General features: G+C 37.3%; 1 protein-coding gene across 1 annotated transcript in view; it reads left to right on the plus strand.

Moving 5' to 3' along the window:
- Window positions 1-1,444: 1,444 nt before the first annotated feature.
- LOC107684770 (gamma-tubulin complex component 2-like) overlaps window positions 1,445-9,418 on the plus strand; it is a 16,762-nt gene continuing 8,788 nt past the window's right edge. The window contains exons 1-9 of the mRNA XM_016481128.1: window positions 1,445-1,634; window positions 1,702-1,831; window positions 1,946-2,122; window positions 3,284-3,443; window positions 3,680-3,887; window positions 5,218-5,417; window positions 7,040-7,229; window positions 8,044-8,189; window positions 8,335-8,515. Coding sequence (XP_016336614.1) covers window positions 1,772-1,831; window positions 1,946-2,122; window positions 3,284-3,443; window positions 3,680-3,887; window positions 5,218-5,417; window positions 7,040-7,229; window positions 8,044-8,189; window positions 8,335-8,515 — 1,322 coding nt within the window. The 5' untranslated portion in view covers window positions 1,445-1,634; window positions 1,702-1,771. The remainder of the gene's footprint in view (window positions 1,635-1,701; window positions 1,832-1,945; window positions 2,123-3,283; window positions 3,444-3,679; window positions 3,888-5,217; window positions 5,418-7,039; window positions 7,230-8,043; window positions 8,190-8,334; window positions 8,516-9,418) is intronic.

Genomic DNA, 9,418 nt, shown 5'->3' on the forward strand with positions numbered 1-9,418 from the left:
TAGCACCATGTAAACGTACCGTCTGAAAGACGCAACATGCTTCAGAGCCGGATGTTTACATCCAAGCGCAACAGTTTTAAAGGGACTAACAACTTTTCCAAATCGCGCTAACTCACTTTACAAAACGTCATTGGAAACGAAAGGCGGGATATTTGAAACTGTTACTTTCGTTGTCGATGTATACAGCGGTGAAAGTTGCACAAAAGCATCTTTAACAGTAAGGCCAGTTACTACCAAACGATTAACTAAATTTTGTTCCTTCAAAAAAACAACAGCAGCCTGATTAATTCGTGATGCCGATACAATATTCGCATGACCAATCTGACCACCAACTGCAATTAAGACATCCTCCACTGTAGCATTATCCTCAGGAACGCACCTGAAACCATTACGGAGTGATAATGGCGGCGTCTCATCAAGAGACGCCATTCTGCCACACAATCACCAATATACAACTATTTTACAAATTACTTTCTAAACCATGTATTTTCTGGAAAGAAAGGAAACAGTAAATAGGATAAAGCAAGATTTAGAAACTCTCACCACTCACACAGTAGCTCTTACCACCACCACCCTCACCGACTCCCAGCATGCAACAGAGAGAGAGAGAGAGAGAGAGAGAGAGAGAGAGAGAGAGCGCGAGAGAGAGAGAGAGAGCGCGCGAGGGGTCACATCACAAACACATACCAGCTTCATCACTGTGCCTGTCACGCGACTCTGTTCCCCTTTCGGGCTCTGTCGTTATATTTATTTTGAAAGATGAAGCTCGCGATTATGGTAAGGGGCGTTACATTTCCGACGTTTTTTTGCTTGCGGTGTTCGGCCAATCACAATGCACTGGGTCAGCTGGCCAATCAGAGCAGACTGTACTTGTCGGAAGGAGGGACTTTGTAGAAAACTAAGCGTTTGAGAGAGGCGGGGCATAGAGGACCTACAATAATGTACAGTATTTGAACATTAAAGCATGTCAACATATTCTGTTACACCAAATACACAAAATAATTATCTTTTAAAAAAGCATCATATGACCCCTTTAAAATACTTTTATTTTGAAATATAAGCATTTTGGCGGACATTTACAAATTCTATTTCTACAAAAGACAGTTTCTGACTTCCTATTATTGTGACGTTGTCAATTTCCTTAGTGTTTTATCAACACATGCTGTAGGTGTTATTCAGACGGATTAATTAGACTCATACTAGGTAAAATAACATATTCTATAATAATTATAGGTAAACAAGACGTTTTATTTTATCATGCAACATGTGTAAACGCAAATGGGCCGATGGTTAGCTGTACATAAATAATAACAAATCCCCGCTTATTAATTTTCACTAGGGCGTACTAAATATTCATGGTTTTGGCGGTCATCTGTCAGTAAATTCAGTGATCTAGATCTAGTGTCGTTTGTTGATGTATTTATTCATTCAAGGAGCTTGCTCTCGTTGCTCAATGGTGGCGCTTTCTGATTTCATCTGAAGTCGTGAGTGAATTCAGGATTCATCATGATGTTAATGAACTTCTCGGGCTTCTTAATGTCCGAGGAGGAGATGGTGCTGAGGTTTATATTGATTTACTGCAGAAGAACAGGACTCCTTATGTGACCACTACAGTATCTGCACACAGTGCTAAGGTGAACATGAATTATCTTCTGTTACATGTATTGTGAATGCAGGAGACTAATTGACCATGTCTTGCAGGTCAAAATGGCAGAACACTCCAAAACTCCTGAAGACTTCTTGAGGAAATACGACGAGTTGAAGTCAAAGAATGCACACAACCTCGATCCACTGGTGTATCTGCTTTCCAAATTCACTGAGGATAAAAAAAGTAGGTTTAATGAAACTCATTATTCATTTCCACACAAGATGTTAACATAATTTCCCCCTAAACTCATACATTTGTCAGTGTCTTCATTTTTTTCTTTTTGCTTGTATTCTTCAGACTTTGAAGTTCCTGCAGCAGAATGCAAAGGAGAGATCAGAAATGTCTGCAAATGCAGCATCCAGCACCGCCACGTCGTACTGCATTCCTGCAACCAGTGGCAAAATGTCCATGCAAGAACTGGAGGAATTGCGGAAAAAGCTGGGAAATGTCACGGCCAGCTCCAATGCGCCTCAGGTAGTATAAGGAAACAAAGTGATATTAATCTGTTTTTTTGTTGATTTAATAGGGACAATGCACATTGATGAACATCAGTATGAAATACAACATTTAAATATTTATAGCAACATTGCTAATTTACATCCATAGTCCCTAGGCATTTAGTACAAACAAAGACAACTTGTGACAGTATACCAATTGCAAATACACCATATGCAAAGGGATAAAGCATCATGTACAAAAGTGATCACAGGTCTGGTTTGCCTTAAGCAACTGTTTAAAATGGATCTTAAATGTAGGGAACACCCTTGTTGTGAGTGGTATGCTATTACAATATTTACTTCCCTTTACGCACAGCACTGTTTGTCCCAATGTGGTGTGCCTATGTGATGACTAAAAGTGATGCCGCTGTTAGTCCTCTGTTTAATTTAGTAATTGAAATGCAAAACCAAAAACAAGCATTTTTTCTTTTTTAAATCTTATAAAATTATATTTTTTCAGAATATTACAATCATCAAATGAGAATAATTTTTTTCTTTTTTCAATGCTTTTAGATCATGCCTTCATGCCAGATAATCAATAAATGAATCAATAAAATTAGTAAATAAATGGTTTTAATAATTATATGATTAAATTGAATAATAAAATGATTAAATGATTATAAATGAACGAATAATAAATTAATAGAAAAGAAAGTAAAACAACACAACACAAATGTATGGTTGCTTTCTTGAAGCAACACACACAGGATGCTACAAAGAGTCCTTAGATCCTTCAGTGCCTTTCGCAAGACTTTTCATCTTCAGAAAGATCTTTCTTCCTCCCCATATTGCATGAGAACTGTGACTTACCTAATAATGTGAAACAACCTCTCTAAGTAGGGTTTTCATTTACCTAAGAAGACCTGGCAGAATATGTAACAAACCCGTCTGAGATTGATAATAAATATCTAAATAGATATGAGAAAAAAAACAAGCAAACATATTCTTTGGGGGGGAAAAAATCTGGTATCTGAATGTTTATTTTACTGAAACCCTACTAAAATGTCACTTGCAAAATAATTTGGAACACATTGTACACTGTTATTTTTTGCATTCATTAATAAACATGAGTCAGAATCAGCCGATCCTGATTTCTGGATATTGCATGAGTTTACAATGATTTTGTTTTCCCTTACAGTCTTCTGAGGTCATCCGTAAAATGCTGAGAGACCGACATAACAAGAAGAACCCCACTCAGCCGAACCCTGTGTTTCCAAACTGGGTGTATGACCGGCCTGCGCTGATTGGGAATTTCATCACTAGCCCAACTCCTGTGGGAGATCCCGTGGTGGCTGTTGGTATGTGACATGGCTTTCCAAAATCAGAGCCTTTGATGAGTAGGGAATCGTTACAGTGGTGAAGTAAGTTATTAGTAATTTGATGAGAGGTGATGAAGAAACACCAATACTTTATGTATCATGTGCATTAAGTAGATTTGCATGGACAAATCATTTATAATAAACACTGTAAAATTACATTAAAAAAAATGAATGGTCAGTTTTGATTTCATGGGGACTTTAACGTGTATTTACAGGTACAATGCCACTGGCTGCACAGGAACAAGCTCTGGTGGAGGACCTGCTGTACGTGCTGATTGGTGTAGATGGAAGAGACGTCACAGCTCAGCCTGTGCTCGGCAGACAGAGCCGCTCCTTCATAGTGGATCCTTCCCTCGACATGTCCATCAAAGAGCTGGTCAACCGGATATTACCGGTGGCATCCTGTTACTCCACTATCACACGGTCAGTGAACAATATGACCTTTAATATTTATTTTAGTCCCTTGTTTACATTACCACAGTTTGAAATTACGTTTTTCACTCACCCGCCACTTTGACTAAAATGTTTAAGTTGCCAACCTTTCAGAATTTCAGAAATAATCCAGATGATCAAAATCACATCTTACATTTAAATTGATTTATTATTAATTATGTGATTCTGAATCATTGAACGTACGTTTTATGACTTGTTTGCGGATGCCGTAAAGATCAAATTAAATAGAAATAAAAACTACATTTTCTGTGATTAATAATAACAACAAACAATAATAATAATGGTAGCATTTTTTCATATATGGATATTAAGTTAAAATGCTTAATGGTTAATGGACTGAAGATGAGTGGAGCTTTTAGCTTGTGTATGTGCACGCATACAAATAAGCAATGTGTTTGATCTTTTAAAGACATTTTTGTTTTGCTAATGTTGGAGGTTCCTGGTTGGAGGACATCATTTATGACTCATAACCTGCCAAATTGGCTAATGATTTGATATGTGTAACCTGCCACGGTTGATTTTTCATCTGCATCTGGTGGGTCGGCGGTGTTAATTTTAAACCCTGGTTGCAATATTAAATCAGTTTTGTTAATAATGTCAGAGGGTTTTTATAAAAGGGGTCATATGATGCCATTTCAAGTTTTCCTCTGTATTTTGAGTTGATAAGATCCATAAAATTGCAAAGACTAAAGTCAAACTCAAAGAGATATTCTTCATAAAAGTTAAGACTCGTCCACGCTTCCTAAAACGCTTCATTTAAACACGCCCCCACATATCTACATCACTGTGTTGAAAGATTTGCATAACACTGCCCAAATGTTCACACAAAGAAAGAAGGCGTAACTTTTACTCTCACTGTAGTATTGTTGCCGTCACCGCCATTTCGTGGAGACGCTGTGTGTTTTCGAATATGGTAAGGGGCGCAACATTTCCGTCACATGCTCGAGGTATTCGGCCAATCACAACGCACTGGATAGCTGGCCAATCAGAGCACACCGCGTATTTCAGAACGATGAGCTTTGTAAAACTCGACGCGTTTCAGAAAGGCGGTGCAGAGAGTAGCAACAATAATGTACGGTATGTGAAAAAAAAAAAGTGTTTTATGATCCCTTTAACCGCGTAAACACATTGCATTACACCAAATGCACACAATAATGTTATTTTTAGCATCGTCATGTGACCCATTTCAATAATTTTATGAAACGCATTGATATTTCATGTTCAAATTTTGCATGGCTTGCTCACGTCATCTGAGACTCATATAAACTACTTGCAATTAATTTGCATATTCTGTGTCCAGCTTCACAGAAGAGAAGTCGTCATTTGAGTACGGTCAGGTGAATCATGCCTTGACTGCAGCCATAAGGACTCTGATGAAGGAATATCTCATCCTGGTGACACAGCTGGAGCATCTCCACAGACAGGGCACGCTCTCTCTGCAGAAGCTCTGGTTCTACATACAGCCCACCATGCGCACCATGGAAATCCTGGCCTCCATTGGTAAAGCTCTCAACACATGTGGTTACTGTTAGAGATGCACCGATCGATCGGCCAGGGATCGGAATCGGCCGATTTTCCTCATGATCGGCCTGGATCGGTGACTGGTCAGTCTCACTTCTTTCCGATTCCGGGCCGATCCGTTTTGTTACCAGCGGCACAGGCAATAACGTCAGCCGCGCATTCTCGCTCTCATCTCTCCGACGACCCCTTCTCTCTCACACAGGTCTCATTCGTTATATTGGGTCCGTGGATAATCTCTTAAAGGGACCGCAGTCCAATATTCCTACTGCTGTCTGTCAAGTTAATCAAAGAACAAAAGACAAAGAAAATCACTTTCTGCTCTTGAATGAATACGTTTTATAACTTTAATGGTAAGCATTAATCTGTATTTAATTTTTACCATGAAGACTACTTCACTGGATGTGTTATTTTACATTTGATTACTTTAATTTCTGTAGTATTTCTTACCTGAATAAAAACTTACTTAACCTGAAAAACTTAGCTTCATAGCTCTCTTTATTCTATTGCATTTATTCATGCTGTTGTTTGCAGTTTTTTTTATTTGTTCTTATTTATTACTGACTTTTTACTTGTGTTTTTTTTTATTAAAATAAAACTTTGTGTTGAAGAAAAGTAGATTTTTGTTTGTATATGCTGTCAATTATAGTTCTTAGAAAGAAAATCGGAATCGGCAAAAACCGGTATCGGCAGATCACACTAACAAAAAATCGGAATCAGCCAAGAAAATTGCAATCGGTGCATCTCTAGTTACTGTAATAGCACTTAGTATTTTGGAAGTGTCAACAGGCGTAATGAGTTAATTTTTTACAGTTTTTGCATGTAAAAATACACTTTGAGTCAAAGTATATTTTTCATGTTTATTGATAGCTGGTTCTTAATTCTTTACCTTTATTTGTTGCAAATTGGCTTTACAAAGCCTTATCTGAAAGTTTAATTAAGATTTTAAAGTTTCACTGATGGTTACACAGATGTAATATTAAAAGCATCTAGACAGCTAGCTAGGCATTGATGGCATGATTTAAGATTTTGATAGAATATTGCTAGCATGTTTTACCATGTTTTTGTCACATTGTTAGCATGTTGCTAATGTCTCCAGCATTTCTAGTGATTCTAGCAAATATAATGTATTATGAACATGTTTTTGCACAACGTTAGGATGAATTAGCATGTTACTAACCTGTTTCTAAAACTAAAATGTTTTGGAATGTTGCAAAATTGTTAACATGTTTCTGTCATATTTTAGTATGGTGGCAGCATGTTTTACGATGTTTCTAACAAGTTAATAATGTTTTAATGTTGTTAGCATGCTTTAGTACATTAACATTTTAACGTTGTTTCTAGTACGTTTCTAACATTTCTGAGCATGTTGCTGCTAGTATGATTTATCATGGTGTTAGCATGTTTCTAGCATGTTGTTAACGCAATGCTGGCATGTGATGGCATGTTTCTAGCATGTTTTACTGTTTGTAGCAAACATTTGTATTTCTAAATGGGGCCTTGGTAGAAATCGTGTTTCGGGGGGTTCACTTCGGCCGCACATAGCGCAGACACTGTTGACATGCTCATGCTAATGCGCTTTCTCCTTCGTCTCTTTCATGTAGCCACTTCTGTTGATAAGGGTGAGTGTATGGGCGGCTCGACCCTCAGCCTGCTTCATGATCGTACCTTCAATTACACCGGAGACAGCCAGGCTCAAGAGCTCTGCCTCTATCTGACCAAAGCAGCCAGCGTCCCCTACTATGAAATACTTGAGAAGTGGATCTATAGGGGCATCATTAAAGACCCATACAGGTAGAATGTGACCACGGACCTACAGGGCTGTCAGTATCCTCTTGTGAATGCTTTTTAAATTAGTTTTTTTTTTCAAATTTGAATTTTTTAGTCTGTTAATAATATAGTTTGCTTTTCAGTATGAATTACCCTTAAACATATTATATACATAACATATTGAGTATTTTCAGAAACATTAGAGGACATTATTAAGCTAAAATTTGTATTTAATTTATATTTCATATATATATTAACTCAGGTGCTGTCCATTTCTTCTGATCATCCTTGAGATGGGTCTACACCTTCATTTGAGTCCAGCTGTGTTTGATTATAGCCATTCAAAAGTTTGGGATCAGTTAGATTTTTTATATTTTTTAACGAAGTTTCTTATGGTCATCAAGGCTGCATTCGCAAAAAAACTGTAATTTTTGGAAATATTATTGCAATTTAAAATAACAGTTTTTATTTTAATATACTTTAATTCCTTTAATTTATTCCTGTGAAGCAAAGCTGAATTTTCAGCATCATTATTCCAGTCTTCAGTGTCATATGATCCTTCAGAAATCATTCTAATATGCTGATTTATAATCAATGTTGGAAACAGTTGTGCTGCGTAATATCTTTTGGGACCTGTGATCATTTGTTTAGGATTCTTTGATAAATGAACTGTGAATTGTGTTTATTCAAAATATAAAGTGTTACAATATACATGACTATTCTTATTGATCCTAAACTTCTGAACATATGTATATGTATGTGTGTGTGTGTGTGTGTGTGTGTGTGTGTGTGTGTGTGTGTGTAACACTCTTCCTCAAGTACTGTTTTTTTTAAATAGTGAATTCATGGTTGAGGAGCAGGAGCTGCAAAAAGAGAAGATTCAAGAGGATTATAATGACAAATACTGGGATCAGAGATACACTATCGTCCAGCACAGGATCCCATCATTCCTTAAAAAAATGGCAGATAAGATTTTAAACACAGGTGAGATATTTTCATTTATGAAACATTAGCTCAGTTCCGAATGTAATTAGACAGCATTTTAGGCATCAGTAGAAGGCAGCTGTCAATGGTAAAAATGTTAAAATTTCTAAAATTGCTAATGATTATAATGCCAGCTGGAATTCAGGCAAGTATCTGAATGTTGTGCGAGAGTGCGGTCGTGATGTAACCTGTCCAGATGCCAAAGAGGTTCTCTACACGCTTAAAGAGAGAGCGTATGTGGAGCAAATCGAAAAAGCATATTACTACGCCAGTAAGGTTCTGCTTGATTTCCTGATGGAGGAAAAGGAGCTTGTTTCACGCCTGAGGTAAAACTTGAAAGTTTGAAATTGTATTTTCTGGCAGTGTTTCCTACAGTCATGTCAAATCAAGTCAAGCGTTTTTAACAATACACACTGTTTCAGTGTCATTTATAGAAAATGTATGTGTCACTGTTTAAAAGTATTTAGACCCTAGTGAACAGGAAATCAAATGTCAGCTTTCCCAATAGATTTTGTTATTAGGAACAAATAAATGTTCCAAAAAAAAAAAAGGACCTAGTAACACATAATACCAATAGCGTAGTGCAGACGTGCCAAACTCGTAGTCCTTGGAGGGCCGCAGCCCTGCAGAGTTTATTTCCAGCCCTGCTCCAACACACAAACCATGTAGTTTTCAAATAAGCCTGAAGGACTTGATTAGCTGTAGGGATGCACCGAATTTTCGGCAACTGAAATTATTCGGCCGAAAATAGCAAAAAAATCTCTTTCGGTGTTCAGCCAAATAAGCGAAAAGGCCGAATAATATGTACCGAACAATGACTACCGCGATCAAATAGAGGCATGCACTAATGCAGCAAACATGTCGGCAGTGTTTAAAACTATTAGAGAAAGACGCAGAAATCATTACAAGCACGAAGCACCGACAGCGAGAGACCGTTTAGTGCTGCATCACATGTCTCCGATGAGATGAAGAGGTGGCTGATGCTGGTGGTTAGGCTACTGTATGATGATTGAAATCGCGAAATGGCCTCAAACCAGGGGCGTAGCCATCATTTCAGAAGTGAGGGGGACAGAAATGTTTTATATATATATATATATATATATATATATATATATAACATTTCTGTAATCTATATAACAGTAAGATTTTTTATGTTTTATAAAGAAGTCTCTTCTGCTCACCAAGCCTGCATTTATTTGATCCAAAGTACAGCAAAAGCAGTAATGTTG

Source organism: Sinocyclocheilus anshuiensis, unplaced genomic scaffold (assembly GCF_001515605.1).
Source record: "Sinocyclocheilus anshuiensis isolate Anshui unplaced genomic scaffold, SAMN03320099.WGS_v1.1 scaffold537, whole genome shotgun sequence".
NCBI lineage: Eukaryota > Metazoa > Chordata > Actinopteri > Cypriniformes > Cyprinidae > Sinocyclocheilus > Sinocyclocheilus anshuiensis.